Raw genomic sequence first — 19,144 nt, 5'->3', positions numbered from 1 at the left:
CAATGAATGATGAAATGGCTCTTCCTTGGAATTTTCTTGCTATTTTCCCTCCAGATCTGGGGCTGCACTGCTTAGAATTGGTTTGGCATTGCGTGCTTTTTGGGAGCGGCCTAACCCTTGTTACAATCCCCTAAAGTTCCAGTGACCCTAGTCACTATCAACTCTGATAAGTAGCGATGACGTCCACTAAAACTTTAGTGGGTTGATTCTGCCGGCAGAATCGACGGGGTTTGTGCATCAAAGGCGGTGAGTGGACTCTGTTCGCGGCCGCCAGATTTGGGGCTTTCTTTCCCTTCCTCGCAAAATTTTATAAAAACCGATCCTCCCGCTATCATACTACTATCAAGTCAATAGGTATACATGTGGCTGCATCTGCCAATATGACATTCGCATCGGTGAGTAAATACTCCTCTGTTATCGCTTCTGAAACTGAATTTCGGAGGTACCGTTGGCGAGGGCTCAATCGTTCGGCGTCCCGATATGGAGGCTACCAAACAGGAGAATTCATCATGGCTTCTCAGCAGACTTACTATCCTCCCGCTCGTTTCGCATAACGACATGCGCTCGATACACCTCCTCCTCCTCTTCCTCCCCCTCCTCCACACCACGATTTCCACAGACTCTTACGGAAAAGATCGTACAACGCCACGCCATTGGCCTCCCTGAAGGAAAGCTTGTTCGAAGTGGCGACTACATTACTTTTCGCCCACAGCATTGTATGACTCACGACAACACCGCGCCGGTGATGCGCAAGTTCAGATCTATGGGGGCCACGACGATTCACAACGCGGAGCAGATTGTTATCTGTTTGGATCACGCAATTCAAGACACCAGCCCGTCCAATCTGCACAAGTATGCCCAGATACAGGCATTTGCCGCCGAACATGGCCTCAGTTTTTTCCCCGCTGGAAGGGGCATTGGACATCAATTGGTCGTAGAGGAGGGATTCGCGTGGCCAGGTACTATGGTTGTTGCTTCGGACTCTCATGCGGTCCATTATGGCGCACTAGGATGCCTCGGAACCCCTATTGTACGGACGGATGCTGGTGCCATATGGGCCTTATCACAGACCTGGTGGCAAGTCCCCCCCGTGGCGCGGGTGAACTTCCTCGGGACCCTGCCGCCCGCGGTACGGGGCAAGGACGTGATCGCAGCATTGTGTGGTCTCTTCAAGGACGACGTACTGAACCATGCGATCGAATTCGCCGGCTCCGAGGAGACCCTTGAGAGCCTACCCATGGATTGCCGTATGGCCATTGCCAATATGTCATGCGAGTGGGGAGCCCTCTCTGCCAGTGAGTAGTTTCGCGAGTTTTTCCTTGCCTGCCCGTTCTTGCCCGCCTCTGATGAAGACCATCGTTCTTCCCGCATTCGACTTTTCGACCACTAGAGACCATGGTAGAGCAGAACTAATTGCTGCAGTGTTTCCCATTGACCAAACTCTAAAACGTTGGTTGCGACATAAGGTGACCGACGCAGCAATGTCGGACGACCGGACAACTCGACAACGTATCAACCATGAAAGGATAGATAAGTTGTTCGCTGACCCCCTCCAAGCGGACCCCGATGCTATATACGCAAAGCAACTCTACCTCGATCTGTCTTCTCTTTCCCCTTATATCTCAGGCCCTAATACACCCAAAATCGCAACGCCATTAAACGAGCTTGCTCCACAAAATATCAGAATCAACCGCGCATAGTAAGATACTTGTCTTGAGGGCGCCAAGTCTGTTAACTCATTTTATGTCAGCATCGTCTCTTGCACTTCCTCGCGTGCTTCAGATTTCAAGGCGGCTGCGAAAGTCTTCAAAGACGCAGCCAGTGCCAACCCCAGTATCAAGCCCCGAGTTGCTGATGGAGTGTCATTTTACATAGCGGCAGCTTCAGCACGGGAACAGACAGCTGCCGAGGCCGCCGGAGATTGGCAGACCTTACTCGATGCTGGTGCGCAGCCGCTTCCATCTGGCTGTGGTCCGTGTATTGGACTTGTAAGAATCTCCCACATATCCATCAGACAGGCGTATTTGCTAACTTGTTACTAGGGTTAGTGGTTCGCCAACGTATCCAACGTATAGTGGCTAAAGTTTTGTACTAGGTGCGGGACTGCTAGAGCCCGGTGATGTCGGGATTAGCAGTAGTAACAGGAATTTCCCTGGGCGCATGGGAAGCCGCGAAGCGCAGACATATTTGGCTAGCCCTGAAGTCGTAGCTGCTAGTGCTCTCAGCGGCACTATCTCTGGACCTGACGGTTTCGAGGTGCCAGCCGACTGGTCTGGCGTGGTCCATGGGTTTGGATCTGGCCTGGAAAAAACCACGGAATACGAACTGGGAAATATCATAGAGCAGCTTGATGATCTCATCGAGCGGGTTGAATCTGCGGAGGGTGCCTCCACGTCTACCACTGATATTGTCGCAGGTTTTCCGAAGAAGATCAGCGGTGAGATCCTCTTCTGTGACGCTGACAACATAAGTACCGATGCTTTATACCCAGGGAGGTTGACCTACCAGGACAACGTCTCTCAAGAAGAGATGGCACGGGCCTGCATGGAAAACTATGACCCTAGTTTCGATAGTATTGCAAGGCCAAACGACGTGCTTGTCGGAGGATACAACCTGGGTACCGGATCTTCAAGAGAACAAGGCAAGGGCTTCTTTTCCCTCTCTATTCCCCGTTTTAGAACTGCCTGAAGTCATCCGCTATCCAATGTAGTTCTTTACATAAAAGTCCTTGGAAGATGTGACTTCGGCCATTCTTGACACTTCGAAAACTAATACTGACAAACTGCCAGCTGCGACTGCGCTTCTAGCAAAGCAGATCCCTCTAGTCGTGGCCGGGAGCTTTGGAAATATATTTGCTCGGAATTGCATTAATAACGCGATGATGACATTAACCCTACCGAGGCTTATCGAACGCTTGCGTATCTGCTTTCCTACTCCTTCATCGTCTGCCGGGGCTACAAGACATCAACTAACTCGCCGGACGGGCTGGACGCTTACTTGGGACATAGAGCGTAGTGTCGTCGAGGTGCGAGAGGGCGAGCATGGAGACACTTGGACAGAGAAAGTCGGCGATCTGCCGACCAATGTGCAGGCTATCATCGCGGCTGGCGGCTTGGAATCATGGTGCAGGGCTGAGATCGCAAAGTCGGGAATGATACAGTCTTGAGCAAATGTAAGCTATCGAGTAGAACTGCTGCTACAATATATGAAAGGTCCAAGATAGCTTTTGTCTTTAGAATCAGCTATTCGATGACGTTAATATGTGGCAATCAAAGTTAGCATTCTTAAGGATCGCAAAAATATCCTATTTGATAGTTTATGCCTTCCTGTGGTCAGCGTAGTTCAAATAATCTCTGCTGTCTTCGTTTAAATTGTTGGTGCTAATGCCATGGAGGAGCCGAGATCGGTGGAGAAAAAACGGTACACCAGCTCTGTTTGATATTACAAGCCAGACCGGGACAAGTTAGCGTTCTGAGTCATATCTTCCAAAAACAGAAGCACATGCCTCTAATCTCTTAGCCAAAAACATCTAAAAATGGCAGACTTGGCTCATAAATGAAGAAACGTATAGGGGCCTCACCTCCTTAGTGGGACCTAGTGGTAAGAGAAAGCCGAGATCGGTGGAAGATAGAAAACGGTGCAACATCTCTATTTAGCCATGAGTAATATCTTTAAAAACGGAAGTGAATGCCTCCAATACTTGAGTTATAGTTATCCAAATATAGCAGACTTTACTTCTCCTAGAAGATCTTACCAGGGCACTACTGCCGGATTCATGGCCGTCAAGCCAATTATCAACCCTCTTTGGCTGGGATCTGACTGCGGGCCGCATATGCAAGCATCCAATTCTTTGAATGACAAGGCAGATGAAGGACCTTGAGAAATTCCATCAGATATCAAATACTCCTTAACCGAGAAGTGAGCTAGTTCGACAGAGTTCGTGACTTTCTTCCAATCCCACTCGATACTATAGGTTAGTACCACCTAGTCGCGATCAATCCTGAAAGTACTTTGGTACATCTTTCGGGGAAAAAAGTCGCTCCATTGTGCTGAGTGTATCACTACTATGTAATCATCCGGATTGAAAGTAAAGACCTCCGCGAACTCGTCGATCGTCAAAGGCCAAGTTGAAAAAAGCGAGCCACTTCAGGCATTTTTTGACTGGATGTCCAAAGTCTGGAAATTCAGAATCGATATTGTGGAGCATTCTGTCGTAGGTTGCATCAAGTCCATGGGGAGATTTTGGAGAGCCTTGTCAATAGCGTCTGCGGAGGAGAGTTTCTGAAGGCTGTCAAACTGGCAACGGACATATTGGAGCCTTCATGCATAGTCAGTGGCCACTGTCTCACTAGTCCCATGGTTTGGTTCTCTAAATCACTTACATGCCATCTGCTTTCTTAACTACATGTAGTGTTACTCTCGACTTTGCTTTGATACTCTCTGGCCATGAAATATACTCAGCAGCTTGAAGAGTAAAACTTATACACCGGCCAATATCTTTATCAACAAAATATCGCTTGGTAGATAAGTCCACTTCAGCTGTAAAAGGTAAAGATAGCATTGGCCTCATTACTGCTTCAGTGTTGAATTCCTTGTGGCTTGTATGAAAACTAGAAAGGCTATTAGGTGCTGCAGTAAATATACGCCGCAAGCTTAAAAGAGGTTTCTTCCGCTCATTATCAATCACTGGACATTCATCTAGAGCGTCAATGATAAATATACGGCTGAAAATGCGTAAACATATATCACAGCGGGTTGCTTGGGTCATGGTAACAAATAGAGCAATGCAATTGCAATGCGATGGAAAATATACTACGATCAGGAAAAGAGAGAGCGCTGGCGCTGTAACATGGGTTCCAAGAACGCGATGGCTAGCATTTCAGTGACATAAAATAGCTTCCACAAACCTTTCTTTCAACTTTGCCACCTGGAGCCTTGCCCTTCGGTTTCTCTTGACCGGTGTTGCAGCATGCGCGCTTCCTATACTCCAAATTCGTCTTTCAGCTGCGGCTGAGCTCTGACAATCCCTGTCCTGCTCCCATACATGTATGCAGCCGGCCATGTTTCGGTGACGGAGTGGGCCAGGGAATGCGGCCGCCCAGATAACGACTGGTCGCCGTGTTGTTGACATGCGTTATTGCCCGCGCTTCTCTCTGTGATTCGCCACAGGACAGTTGTTTCTCAGGATGTGAGTGGTTGTGGTGCACGTACCGGCGGGACTCATAATCTCAGTCGGCAGGGATGGGAGTCGTACAGGCATCATGTTTCAGCTGAAGAGCGGCATTGACCCATCCACCTTTGCAATATATAAAGAGGCTGAGGGGATAAAAACATAGAATAGCTGCTCGTATATTTCTTTCATAGCCATTGTTATCGCATACTATCATTTAGCCTGCAGTGCGGAAGACTACCAAGACTTTCAGCACGATGGAGGACCAAGGTACTTTGAACGTTGAGATTGAGACAAATCGCAGAAGAAGGCTAATTGCTCTCAGATCATGATGCGTATTGGGCAGATAATGCCGAAATGAAGCAAAAGACTAAGGCTTACGCGGAAAGGGCGAGGCACATCGCAGATCATCAAATGCTTAAACGCGAAACTTTTCATCCGTGGAGACTGGGGCCGCACGACATCTCGTGTAAGCTTGATATTTACGAGCTCGAAGGAGATCACATTGGCATGGATAATGGCCCAGCTTCAACTAGCCCGCGAGATCTACTAATGCATTGGGAAAATACCCCCAAAGATGGTACAGCGAAGAAGAGAAATCGACGTGTTATTATTCTGGAAGACGTCACGGCGAGACTTGCGGAAACTCTAGGGGTTCTACTTGATATTCCTCCGGAATTCTTCTTGTCACACTGTGACGAATTTGTAGACCTTAATGTCATGGATGAGCGCTTTGCCAAGCAGGGAAGCTCAGTATACTGGAAGGTGGCAGTGCCACAAAAACGACAACTGCCCGAGGGCTTCAGCCACCACGGTGTTGCGGACGCTTTCTGCGGAACATTTCAACGCGGAGCAGTACCTCTGGATGAAAGTATCTCCTGGGTATCATTTCGCAGCTTCATATCCTACTGGGGCAAGACTTACGAGCCTGATGGTTCATGGACAGGTTTGTGGCCTTGAAAAATAAGAACCGATGGACACGTTTCTAAAAAAATATGGTACAAACTTACAGCCGTTTTCTTGATTGATCCACAACTTACCCATCTGCATCTACATTCGGCTCCTAATCAAGATGATGGGAATAACAAAATCTTGCTTGAGAATTGGGAACCCACGCGCGATGTACTACGGGAAGTAATTATCAATTCGTCAGAAGCTGAGCATACTCAAGTATATCAGCGTTCGATTTTCGCGACCCTTTCAAAAGCTCACAGCAAAATGGCAATGGTTGTCACTAATGATGTATTCTCAGCTACTTATTTTGCTCGCAACTGCATTCGTGCGGTGTGGGAAGAGCATGTCTGGCGAAGGGAACGCGACATCCATGATGTCATGTTCGGGGATGAAGAATCTCGCCGAAAAAGGGGAAACACCACCCTTGAGAGCGACCAGATAGAGCAGACAGCCGAGAGAGTCAAAGCATACGAGAGACTGATGATGAAACGGCAGTCTGTTAACTCTGATAAGCGAGAACTCCAAGCCATCACTTGGAAATTTCGGCTCCGAGATGCTGAGTATCTATCAAAAGACAAGGAGCTAAGGCCCCTTATAATAGACGAACGCAGTGTGTGGAATTCTCTTGAGCGAACGTTTGAGGGTATGGAAGATATTCTTAGTGGCCATATGAAGATGTATTCCATTCGCGCCACTATGGAAGAAGCATCCGAGGCCAAGGTTCAATCGCTTGAATCGTTCAGGCAAACAAAAGCTGCTAACAGAATGGCACGAAGCTCTGGCCAACTTACCAAGATAGCCACTGTTGTTGTGCCGTGTTCCTTTGTGGCGTCAATCTTCTCCATGAACGGGGAGTTTGCGGCAGGGGAAAGTCTGTTCTACATTTACTGGGCTATCTCTGTGCCGGTCACGCTCGGGCTGCTCATCTGGGTCATTCACGAGGATGTATCGAAGGGCTGGAGCGATTGCAAGGAGTGGATGGGTTCTACTTTGGCTTGGCTACCAACCTGGAGGAGATCTAAAGCACCAACAGCCGTTATGGCGGAAAAGTCGGAGGTGTAAGACTTGACTGGCATTGCATGGCCCGCATTTTGCCGCTGAGGCAGTCCCTCGTCTGCAAAGCGTCAAAATGGCCAATCTAATAATAAAGAATGCCGTTTAATGGTGATTTGCCTAGTGATATGTTTTTGAAAGTATACACACCACATCTTATATCTGTTTTGTGGATCGTGAGAAATATGCCGTGCCAGCATCATTGAACAGAGCCAACGTTGATGCAAGTAGTGGTTTCTGCGCATTCCTTTGCAATAAATGAAATGATTCAAAAATAACCGCAAATAGATGAACTGATGCGTTTCCAAAGTGTGAGTTGGGTTAGGTTGACATGTCAACTTGCTTCAAATGAAGCTAAAAACTTTATTTCCAAAAGCTCTTCATCTCGTTTTAGTAGCAAAGTGTAGAGCATCGGAGTGCTTCATCATAGCCCATCACTTCTATCCACCCAAAGTCTTGCATTTACTGCTTTACCCGGAGGGCTGGTCGACCATGGAAACATCTAATGAAGATTTTCATTAAAGAAGAGATAGCTTATAACTACGTGTCGACGTGTGATAAAGCCTCGTGAAGGAACTGCGAATCACTAGCAGCCTCTTCAATAAGACTATACGCGTTGCCCTCATAATGTATAAATTACTCTAAAGTCCTAAGTTTATTACACTGATCTTAAAGAAGCTTTAGCCCCTTTATACCGCGCTGCTCAGGCGCTAATGCTTTAGGTTGTCATTGCACTGCTTGAAGTTCTTATATCTTCCCGGGTACTTCAGATACAAAGTGCACTGTGACCGCCCCTCGAGTGGCCAGCGATAGACACACGGGAATGATATAACGCTGTACTCTACTAGCCGTCACCGTACGCAGGTCAGGAAAGGGTTTGCATAGCCATCCACTTTGAGGGTCATTCTCCTCTAACAAGCGTCACACGGAGCCTGGGTTGTAGTGCCACAGTCAGCTTCTCATGCAATGCACCAAGGCAACAAAGGGAGCACGAGAAGGGACACTCTCTGCATCAAAAGATGACTGCGGCTGCTGGTAGAAGGTCATGAGCTGAGTACATGTATTGTCCTGGCTGTACGAGATGGGGAAGAGAGATGCAAGCGTCCCACGACTACCTATGGGGATTAGGTATGCGAAAGAAAGAACAAAGGACGGAAAGCCAAGTCCATGCAAACGATATCAACTCGGTCCAAATACTGTTCCTACGTGTATAATGCGGGAGGAGACCCGCTGTTTCGCCGCCGTTGAAGCAGACAAAGGGGCCCAGATTCAAAGGGATGGTGATAGGCCAAGGAGGCATCCTGGCTTTGGCGGACAAGGACCTTCAAGACAAAGACCTTCAAGACAAAGGAAGTGTCCTGCCACGTCAGAGTCCCTTTGTCTACTAGGCGGCGCTTGCTGCCTAGATACGTGTACTCCTGTGCAGTGATTCACACACACGGGTATAAAAGACGTGGTCGGTTGTCCTTCAAGTCTATCTGGTATTATCCATGCAAATCACGTCTTCCCCCCATTTCTGCAGAGAACGGTTCCGATAATGTCTTCTGATCCCTTTGCGTACTTGTGGGAATGTCCCGGCAGCGTGGACGGCAGTGGCATCAGCAGTACCGACCACACGTACGAAATTATAACTGCTCCCAGCACCACCGCCAGTGATGACACGGAGGGCGTACCTACTCCAAGCACGAGTACTCGTACGTTGGCTTGGCTGGATGACGATTCGCACGCCGCAAACACGAACCAGCTCGCAGGCATCCAGAGTCCTGCCGGGACGTTGCTCCCGCCAGAGCCTGCGGTCCTGCTCGCCGAGATCTGCAAGGCTGCTGAAGACGTGGCACAGCTCGTTGGGCGATTCGGCCCCAAGATGGCCGGAACGCTCGCTAAACCCCGTATCATGGCGGCGCTCTTCCAGGACCACAACCAGCTCCGGTTGCCGAGCCTGAGATATGCCGACTGCTTCACTTGTCGGCGCACAGAGCCCTACGCGAAGCCGGGCCGCCCCCGTGCAAGTGGCGAGGAACCGCTGCTGTGGTGGTTGTGGGATGCGCTGCTCATGTTGCTTGACCGCTCAGGCACATCGACTGACTTCACCTTCAAATTTACGCCCGCCCGCAACACCGACATGGCCCTGCCCTACGAGATCAGCATCAAGCTCAAAGACTTGTGCAACATCGAGATGACGGCGAAGTACGGCGGTAGCTTCAACGAGCGGCGCATCTTTGACGCGGACATTGCAATTTTTCGCCCTCACCAGCCGGTGGGTTTCGACGAGACCCCCCCAGCCGTCCTGGCCGTCGATGAAACCCCGTATACAGGTGATGGCAACTACGGAGACGCGCTCGACTACCTCATGCCGCGCACGAGTATCTGGCGCAGCGCCATGGAGATTACTTCCGAGAAACAGGTGGAACTGGTCACTGCTCTCGCCGGAACTTGCAAGGCCGAGGATGACTGGTGGCGCATCGTCGTAACGGAATATCAAGACTCGCAGTGCAAGAACCTATTGCGGCGGCTCCCACCAAGGGCCAGAAAGTTCATCGAGGAGGACCGTCTGGTCGGTAAGGAGAGCGGGTGTTTCAGCAAGATGTGGAATCGCCCTGAGGGCCCCAAGTCTTAATCCGTTGGCTACATGTAGGTCGTCTGGTGTTGGTATTAACTTGAAAGTACGTGTATTCGTATACCTAGGGGAGAGCATCCCTACAATTCCAAGCAGCAAACATGACACAGCACAGTCGAATTTGATGCCACGCAGCTACACGCCACTTCATGCTATCATAGGGCAGCTATTAGTACATTTCATCTTTAATATGCTCCATTACTTTTAACTTTTATTATACAGTGTTCTCTATTCATCCATTTACATTGCGGTGCCATCATTGCGTTTATATACAACGCCAGAGTTGACTATCTCGATTCAGTGCTGCACGAGTACTCGTCGTCAAGACAATGCAACATCAGACGTTGGGATCTCTACAAACAAAGGGTCAGTGAACAGTGAAAAAGATGATAGAAAAGGTCTAGTGACATACTCTCAGCAACCAATGATCCAGAAGGTGTTTCAAATGACTGGGTTCGTCCCTTTTCCTCGTAGAATGGATGTTGCTCATTCACTGGGCTACCCTACGTATAGCAGCGGGCGATGAAGCTCAGTCTGAGGCAAAGTCGAGCAGTCTGTATGCTTAGTTTGATGTCAGTATCTTTTTCATTCGGCTGCGGTGTTTATAAGGAATAAATTCGTATCCTACAACGGATAATCTTTATACAATGCTATTATGGAGCAAGGAACATATATGTAATTTGGCATGCTCCGCAGCCTGAGATGCTAGGTCAGCTATATCAAGTTTGTTCGCGCTGATTTTCTCCTACGAACCGCTCATGTCACCCTCAACTTTACAAATGTTTGATATGACGGCGTGAGTGGTGCCGAGTGTCGGTTGACTGGAGCCAGACGTTCATAAAAGGTGTCCTGCAAAGATGAGCCTCAGAGGCTGATTGGATATGTACTACATAAGCAACCATTTTGGCGTGAAAGGAGATAATATGAATTCACTGGCGGCTTTTAGGTCACATATAGAGTGATGACTGCGGTTCGATTCAATGCGCCGATTAAGGTTATGTCATGCTTTCCGAGCGTATTGCTAGCCTTGAGGAGTTTTGCCTGTAAAATAGATAGCTGGCAAACCATCCCCGACACTTTCGTCCAAGACTCCATCTCCATGGAACTAGATAATGGAGTCATTCCCGGCTAGCTGTCCACGGCCACAGGAATATTCTTCCGTAAGGTTCTTATTACTGTCTATTTGGTGCCCAAATTCATTGGTATGAAACCGTCACCGAATCGTCACCGAAATGCAACTGCATGAGTATAGCGCCCAATGAATAGGCGACACATGCCTTGTTATCCGTCTCGTGATGCTTGATTAACTAGATTGGTGCCCAACTTTGAAACCCAATGAAGCGGATGAGGGCTGCCTGTTCCGATCATATACATACTACGTACATGTATCTTTGGAGGCGGCTACGTATTTCTTGACTACATACATGTATTCTTACTTGTAATCACGACGCACCCCGAAGACTTGAAAGGGGGTTTTCAGGGAGGATATCTTGACCCTTTCTTCTGGCCCGGCATTTTTTTTGTTTCACCTGTGTTGCTTACATGGCTGAAGTTGTAAAGGCCAGTGACCTCGCCGTTGCTCGGCGCGAGGCTGCGAGGCGTCTGCAGCAAGATCTCAAACTAAGCCTGTGCCAAGGTCAGAGCCTGCCTGATATGCTGATGATGGCGCCGCTGGCCATCAATCTTCTCGGACAGATCAAGCTTCTCGCTTTCTCAGACAAAGCATTGTGCATCCACTTGGAGGAGCCCAGGGGCGGTTTTAAGCATCTACAGTAAATAAGACTGCCCTAATTCACGGTCTCTTGCATTCACTTGTTGACATTGCTTAAACTCTTCTTAGACGAAAAACCCTCTCGAGCGCCCTGATTCAAATTGTTGACCAGTCTGCTGACGCATTTGACTCTGCGGAGAAGAACATGCGCGCCATCAGAATGCAGACCAATGTCATGTTCGGGAGGACCGGCCATGTGAGTGAGAGCATTTGGAGACTTGCCTTTAGCCGCCATGACTAACGTCGTTGTTGTAGGTCCAAACAATTCTCATGTGTCTACAAGATTCGCGATTGGCCAAGAGAAATCTCCTCAGCTCCATGAGAAGATTTCAAGAGGATATGGAGACGTGCGCAGCAAAGGCACAAGACACTGAGGCAAAGTTTGACGCCCTTGTTAAGTGTGCCGGCGAACTCAGCTTAGCTATGGCAGACGGGATGGGTAAGAACTCTCCAAGCGTTGTCCCAAGACATACAATTACTTACCGGCCAGCTTTCAGCAAGTGCGGAATCGGAAAAGGTCCAGATCGCACAGAAGGAAATAGCAGCCAAAGCACTAAAGGAGCGTCAAAGTCGCTGTCTCGCCACTCTCGAGGCTCAGATAAAAGATGCTCAATCCGAGTTTATGCAAGCCAGAGGCCAATATCAAAAGACTGCTGCCAAAGGTGGTAAGTGCCAGCCTCGCCGCTTCTCACTTGTTCTCCTCCTATTTTGCTACTTCGAATGCTGAAACAAACAGATTTCATAGAGATTTCAGATCTGGCCATGGCAGTTGCCATTGAGAGTGGGAGTAGTGTTACTGGTCTCATCAATGCCACTATAAACATTTTCAAGGAGACGCCAAAAGTCGCCATTGAGACCGTGAAAGCCGCAAGTGAGGCTGTGAAAACCGTGACTCAATGGACCCCTATCAAAATCTACAATACGCCAGCAGCAGCCGCGTCAATCCCTACGACTGCGAGGCCGATTGAACAGAATGCGGCCCCTAGCCAGCAACAAGCTAGTCTGGGAATTGATCCCGCTCTCTTCGCAGCCGAGCAGATCGAAACGCAGTTACTTAACCTCGATAGGCTACTGAACGAAGACCTGCTAGCCATCGTTGAAGATGGTGGGCTCGAGATTATGGCCTGTGCGAAACGGCTTGGCGATTTGGAGAAAGGGCTGGGAGAATTCAATAGCAGGCACACCTTGAGCGCCCGAGCCATCCTGAATGAAGCACTCGATGTCACAACAGCAATCTTATCCAAAGGCGAGACGGATAAGTCGAGAGGAGACCACGACGAATGGATTAAGAAAATTAATTTCTGGAGTAATACCACGTGCTTCCTCTTGAACAGAGCAACAAAACTTCGATCGTTCGCAGCCTCCCAACCCGGTCACGGATTTGGAGGCTCCATGGACTCGGCAGCCCTGAATGTACCACCGAGCAATTCGAGTTACTCAAAGGTCCTCCGCCAACGGCACCAAAAACTCCTCATAACCAGAGCCGCTATGAACGAAGCTCGTAACAATCTGGAAAGGACAACCCAGAAGCAACTTGAAGTACAGAACCAAATCATCGAAAACGCGCGGGCGCTGAATGAGCTCAAATTGAAGGAGGCCACAATGGAGGATACGAAGAAGATTCTGCGCAAGTCGATCGACATCATGACGGCAATGCAAGTCCAAATACGACAGTTGACAGGCTTCTTCAACGCACTAGCCAGCACTATTTCCATTGTCTGCAAGGGCTACGCTGAGCAGTACCTCCAGACGATCGAAGCGGGTATCACAAAGACGAGCGACGAGTTTGCCCTTGCCTATAGCAATGGGCCGCTTCAGATAATCCGCGAGAGCGTCATCACGCTGCGTGGCCACTTCAGCTTTGTGGTGCACTCGGTCGATATGTACCAAGAGATTGCTACGACGCACATCAACCCCTGCATCCGCCAGGTCGCCAACCTGCCTTTGAGTGCCGGCTCTGACGAGCAAGAAAAAGCAAAAACAGCCCTCGGACAGAAAACAGAAGAGAGCTCAAAGGCCATACAAAAGCTCGCCAAGCAGGAGCAGGAAGCATATCATAGGGACTTTGAGAACCGGATACAAGAGATTGAAGAAGAGATGGCGGCGCTTGGCCTTCCGACTGCGGTAGAAGACGGAGAGAACCTCAGGGCAATTGAAGACGGCGTGAAAGAGTCGGGAGAGAAGATTTCAGAAGATCTTGAGGGGAGGGGCAACTGTATCAATGAGATTTCAGACGATCTCTAGGTCAATGAAGATTTAACTATCGCTGAGGATGCTTCTATGAGTTATATATATGGATGCTGAGGACTAAACCACCGACTAGAACTATATATTAGACCACCTACTATATTCGTTTCCCCATCTGAGGTCTCTGCCCATGAGACAGATAGAGGTTCGGTGTTAAAATAGCATTGAGCTGCCAACAACTCCATAATTCGGTACTGGGTGTAGGGAGTGAAACATACATACACAAAGTTAATGGGTATGCAATGCTGGATGTATGTAAGTTATCGGCTAACAGTAAGCCTAACCCATTCACATGGGGCAAATGCTGCTTTTGATAATCCGCTTATTTACGTGTGACTTAACATGCTTATTTACGTATGACTTAACATGCTTATTTACGTATGACTTAACATGCTTATTTACGTATGACTAGAAGAAGCCGAAGTCAGTGGAGGGTAGAAACCTATACTTGAACTCTGTTTACTATCCGCAATAGAGGTTAGCCACATGAGCAATATCTTCCAAAAAGATCAAAACGAGCTCCTTCAATCCTTCATTCCTAGTCTTCCAAATATGGCAAGCTTTGCGTATCCCAGAAGAGCCGTACTGATGGATGTTGTGAAATACTATACGTATGTACTATTGAGAAAGGGGCAGAAGCAGGGTTGAAAAATAGTGACGATCCGTCAAACGAATTTGCTTACTGACTAAATTAGGTAGTTTTGTCAGATAGCTGAAGAAAAGTAATACGCAGGATGAAGAACGAATGACTACGGATTAATTACATATAAAAATGTGAATAATTTACCCAAATAGCCTATGAAAACTAACCTCCTCATTAAGTAAATCAATCACTGGTTAATTTAATCCGAACAAAATAGTTTTAGTTTCATCAGGAGGCTGAGGAAAACTATTCGTATTCATTATTCATCGCTAACCACGAACGACTACTGATTGACCTTGCAACCCTGCCGGCAAGTGACGGTGAGAGTATCATCTGCGGCACGGTGGATGCCGAATGTTACATGACAACGAGGCAAGAACGCTAGTTCCATTCGGTAACATCCCTGCAAATGCCTGATCTGTCTTAGAATTCTCGCTTTTATCGCCGTTCGGCGTGCGAAGTGTACGAAAACTCATCACTCTATTCCCTGTATTACTAGGAGCCCTTGCATAACCAGTGCTTCTAGAATCAGGATCAGGGAATGTCTAACCTTCAACCCAGGTAATGAGACGTATGATTCATTTCACATCATCACGGTTCCCGACATATGGTTGAATTTGCGGAGCATTTAACTTTATCTGCGAGAGATCTTACGTGTGATGGGAATAGTAAGAATAACTTGTGGGTGAACTAGGAGATCTTGATATATCTATATAAATGAATGATGTGCCTCTTTCTCCATCTGCTCTCTCTGTCATTACACACATCCATTCGTTCCAATCTCCTTCACGGTTTACGATGGTCGCTCGTAAGAATCTCTTCACGTCACTTGGAGCTGCCGTTCTGGCGGGCTTAGTACAGAATGTCGAGGCAGATTGCAAATGTGTAAGTGCATACATGTATCCTGTTCACCCATCTCCTTGTGTGAATTGATATATTCGGTTGAGAAGCTTCAATATCTAATTTGGTGCCCTACATCTAGTTTCCTGGTGATTCTTGCTGGCCATCTGATGCGGCGTGGGCGACTTTAAACAAGACGACTTCGGGGAACCTCATCAAGAATGTTCCAGTCGCCGCACCATGCTACCCAGGCGCCCATCAAGATGCTGCTGCTTGCGCCAACATCAAGGCAAACTGGGCCGACTCGATCTTCCAGGCCAATTTCCCCACTGGATTTGACTTCCCTCACACATGGGCTTGTGATCTTCCTGGGCGAAACTCGTCATCCTGCTCGTTGGGCGACTCTGCGGTCTACAGCATCAATGCCACCACCCCTGACGCCATCAGCGCTGGGTTGAAATTTGCCAAGCAGTACAACCTCCGCGTTACGATCAAGAACACGGGGCACGATTTCCTCGGTCGATCCGCCGGTGCTGGCAGTCTGGTAATCTGGACCCGTTACTTACGCCCTTCCGCCCAATCTCCCATTGTCTTCCACGACACATATACTCCAACCCAGTCTTGTGCAGCTGTCCAAAAGGGCGGCAGCTCTTACTGGGGTGGCAGCTCAGTGCAGCTTGGTGGTGCCGTCACATTCGACGACGTCTACCCGCAGGCACACCAAAACGGGGTCGTTGTCGTTGGCGGAACCTGCCACTCTGTTGGAATGACGGGAGGTTATCTCCAAGGAGGCGGACATGGTGCCGCTATGCATCAGTACGGACTCGGCGCGGATCAGGTCCTGGAATACAACGTGGTTCTTGCCGATGGCTCTCAAGTCCTGGCGAGTCCTTGCTCCAACCCAGACCTATTCCAAGCCCTCCGCGGCGGCGGCCCAGGCACGTATGGCGTTGTCACCAGCGCGACTGTGCGGACTTATCCCGACACACCCATGGTTGGTGTTGTGCTGTTCATGTCGCCGCAAAAGGGCGTGGATGACGTGCAGACGTTTCTCGACGCCGTGACCGTCTGGTATCAGCAGACGCCGGCCATCCTCGCCGGTGGTGTGCAAGGCTACGCAGCCTGGGTGGCTTGGGATGGTGTATCGTCCCTGGCGCCGCCCTCACGCATGCTTGAGATGATTACCGGTGTCTTCAACCAAACCGTGGACCAAGTGCAGTCGACCATGGCCCCCGTCATGGCCAATCTGGAGCCCTTTAAGTCGCGAGGCCTCGACATTTCTCTGCAGCTAATTCCTTTCCCGGATTACTTCAGCTACTCGTCGGCATTGCAGAACAACTCCATGGCAATCGGAGGAGGCATTCTCATGTCATCACGATTCTACGAGCAAAAGCATCTCACCACTGCCAATACAGCCGCGATCCGACAGATGGTCAACGCTACCGCAGGTCTCCCTGGCCAGAACACCTCAGTTGTTGTTGATATCACCGGTGGTGGTGCTGTGGTCAACGCACCGCCGCTTACAGGCGTGAACCCTGCCTACCGCCGCGCGCTCCTGACCAATATTGTGGCCCGTAACTGGGATGATATTACACCGTATGCAGATATCGCTGAGGCGCGGGACGACATTACATTTGGGAAGGGCAAGGCTCAGGAGGTTTTTGCGCCGAGTACGGGCTCGTACATGAACGAGGGCAACTATCTCGATCCCAACTATCTGTCCAACTTCTTTGGAGACGCGCTGCCTACGCTTGCAGCTATCAAGAAGAAGTATGATCCGACAAGCTTGTTTTACTGTCAGACATGTGTTGGGTCTGATAGTTGGGTTCAGCAGCCAGATGGACATCTTTGCAAAGCTTAGACGCCAAGTATTGGTGTTAGGGATGTGATGTTGCGATTGATCGGATCGTAACAATATTTATTAGACAACTCGAATGATTAATTCTGAATAGAAGAATAAAACTAATTATTATACTTAACCTTTTGACTATATAATTAAATTACCAACTAACTATACAAAGGGGACACGGCAATTTAATCAGTCATCATCTCAACCACACTATTTCAATCTTGTTTAATCAAAGGGTTGAACATAACAAACAAATACCGCTCAATCAGTAATCCACCACTCCCCCTGTGCCTGAAATAAAAACAACCAAGACAGTGGTATATCTACATCCCAATGTTATCCTGATTAATCATGTGTAGCTATGAGCAAGTGAATTGGGACAAGAGAACTCACATTGCGCCAGCTATGATCAAGTCAATAGCTCTGATTTTGATAAGACAAGATAAAGCGGCGATGAACCCAGTTGTCGCAAAGACAACAATAACCAACCTAGCCGTCAAGTCGTCTATAAAGTTGCAGATAATAACGGGGGTGAGAAGAAGGACTGTGACAAGAGGCACTAAAAAGACTTGCACTGCTCTCTTTATCAATGACGGCGGGAAGATGTATGTGTCGGAATCTCGTGGGCTTTCAGCTTTGGCGAACCATGTGTTGAAAGAATGGGCGATATATCCCACCAGAGCCTCTAACAATGGAATGATACTGTTCTCTGGTGCAGCAAGAGCGAGAATATCTTGCCGATGTTCTAGGTAAAGGTGTTTCGGCTCGTGCAATCGAGCCTTTGCTTTCCACCCGGTTACGGAGATCTGATACAGGGCGGGCCGGGGCAGTGCTGAGGGCTAGAGCTTGCTGATGCCTTTCCAGAAATGCATCTATAACGCAGTCAGTTATCTCAAGGAGCCTCGAGTGAACAACACCAAAACCTACCGTAGTCGGCCAGAGCGTCATCGATCTTCGTGAGGACCTCCCGTCTGTCTTCATTTTGATCCGCCCGACAGCTGCCTAATGATAACATGGCTTTCTCATCGCGATCGATCTTCTCCAATCAACGTTCTAGGATAGAGAGCCTATCTTGCTTAAGAAGAAGCAGGCGTGTGCGTAACGTGGAAAATCGGCGGCAGATATGGAATGAGTCGTGAGAGGCGACCAGGGCCGAGAACTGAGGGTATCCTGGAGGAAAATCTTCGACTATGGATAGTCAACACTACAACCAATGACATCTGGATTGCTGGTGCTCCATACTCTGCCTGGCCATCCGCCTGGCCATCTGCCTTGGAGCCATATCGCAGGCGTCATCGGTGTCAGCTCTGCTTGGGGAAGACGCCTGAGGCAGGCGGCGTTGGGAAATATAAGGCATGAATACAAGGTGCTAAGGTACATGTACATACATGTAATATACATAGGTACCTTAGTAGTAGGTATAAAGTTGGGCAGACGGTGCTTTGCATATCGCTGCCCAACTGCATACCTATACGCCTTTTCTATTTCTCGATTCTTCATCTCGGGCACTACAGCAGTTTCCAGCATCTGCGGCTGTAGTGGCTTGCAGTTTATCATGCCCATATTGGCCAAAAGGTAATGCTCCCATCTCTTGCATGATTCCTTATTTTCTGACGATGGCGGCCGCCAAATCATTAGAAAGTCCTCGTCTGTAAGAAAAGCGACCCGACTATCTATATCACCTTCCGCATATCCCTAACCATGAGAAGCCACCTAAATTCCGACCGAACGATCAAGTCCTCTTTTACGATTCCGAACTGAACACTTGGACTGGTCCTTTTCTTGTGTCTCATCATAAGGACAAACAGTATAAACTGTGCAATGAGCAGCAGCAAGAAGTGAATGGCGGCCATTGGATTGAAGAAGGTGCCCTGAAGCTGTTTGACCCCTTTGGGTAGGGAATATGTAGCCTGCTTGGTGCCACGGTGGACTAGAATAGCGAAAGGATTAATGGAAGCGATAAAACAAAGTTTAAAAAAAGGTTTCCAGGCCACTTTTGT

At 48.6% G+C, this 19,144-nt stretch overlaps 5 protein-coding genes across 5 annotated transcripts; all 5 read left to right on the top strand.

Moving 5' to 3' along the window:
* Positions 1 to 718: 718 nt before the first annotated feature.
* On the top strand, positions 719 to 3,166 carry Triagg1_3303 (uncharacterized protein; the record flags this gene model as incomplete). The annotated part of the gene is made up of 5 exons (XM_062897581.1): positions 719 to 1,295; positions 1,423 to 1,699; positions 1,751 to 1,971; positions 2,096 to 2,617; positions 2,790 to 3,166. 5 exons carry the CDS (start codon positions 719 to 721, stop codon positions 3,164 to 3,166), a joined length of 1,974 nt encoding a protein of 657 aa, XP_062757827.1.
* A 2,261-nt stretch (positions 3,167 to 5,427) lies between these two features.
* Positions 5,428 to 7,186, top strand: Triagg1_3302 (uncharacterized protein; the record flags this gene model as incomplete). Its single annotated transcript, XM_062897580.1, has 3 exons — positions 5,428 to 5,440; positions 5,496 to 6,116; positions 6,183 to 7,186. The coding sequence occupies 3 exons, from the start codon at positions 5,428 to 5,430 to the stop codon at positions 7,184 to 7,186; spliced, it is 1,638 nt and encodes a 545-aa protein (XP_062757826.1).
* Positions 7,187 to 8,714: 1,528 nt separating this feature from the next.
* Positions 8,715 to 9,794, top strand: Triagg1_3301 (uncharacterized protein; the record flags this gene model as incomplete). The annotated part of the gene is made up of 1 exon (XM_062897579.1): positions 8,715 to 9,794. One exon carries the CDS (start codon positions 8,715 to 8,717, stop codon positions 9,792 to 9,794), a length of 1,080 nt encoding a protein of 359 aa, XP_062757825.1.
* Positions 9,795 to 11,336: 1,542 nt separating this feature from the next.
* On the top strand, positions 11,337 to 13,809 carry Triagg1_3300 (uncharacterized protein; the record flags this gene model as incomplete). Its single annotated transcript, XM_062897578.1, has 5 exons — positions 11,337 to 11,566; positions 11,635 to 11,761; positions 11,821 to 12,004; positions 12,063 to 12,230; positions 12,302 to 13,809. The coding sequence occupies 5 exons, from the start codon at positions 11,337 to 11,339 to the stop codon at positions 13,807 to 13,809; spliced, it is 2,217 nt and encodes a 738-aa protein (XP_062757824.1).
* Positions 13,810 to 15,253: 1,444 nt separating this feature from the next.
* On the top strand, positions 15,254 to 17,156 carry Triagg1_3299 (CAZyme family AA7; the record flags this gene model as incomplete). The annotated part of the gene is made up of 2 exons (XM_062897577.1): positions 15,254 to 15,340; positions 15,438 to 17,156. The coding sequence occupies 2 exons, from the start codon at positions 15,254 to 15,256 to the stop codon at positions 17,154 to 17,156; spliced, it is 1,806 nt and encodes a 601-aa protein (XP_062757823.1).
* Positions 17,157 to 19,144: the final 1,988 nt, after the last annotated feature.

The sequence above is a fragment of the Trichoderma aggressivum genome, assembly GCF_033847375.1.
Source record: "Trichoderma aggressivum f. europaeum strain CBS 100526 chromosome Unknown scaffold_009, whole genome shotgun sequence".
Taxonomy (NCBI): domain Eukaryota; kingdom Fungi; phylum Ascomycota; class Sordariomycetes; order Hypocreales; family Hypocreaceae; genus Trichoderma; species Trichoderma aggressivum.
The sequence above is the reverse complement of the archived record's forward strand: the minus strand, read 5'-3'. Positions and strand labels throughout refer to the sequence as shown.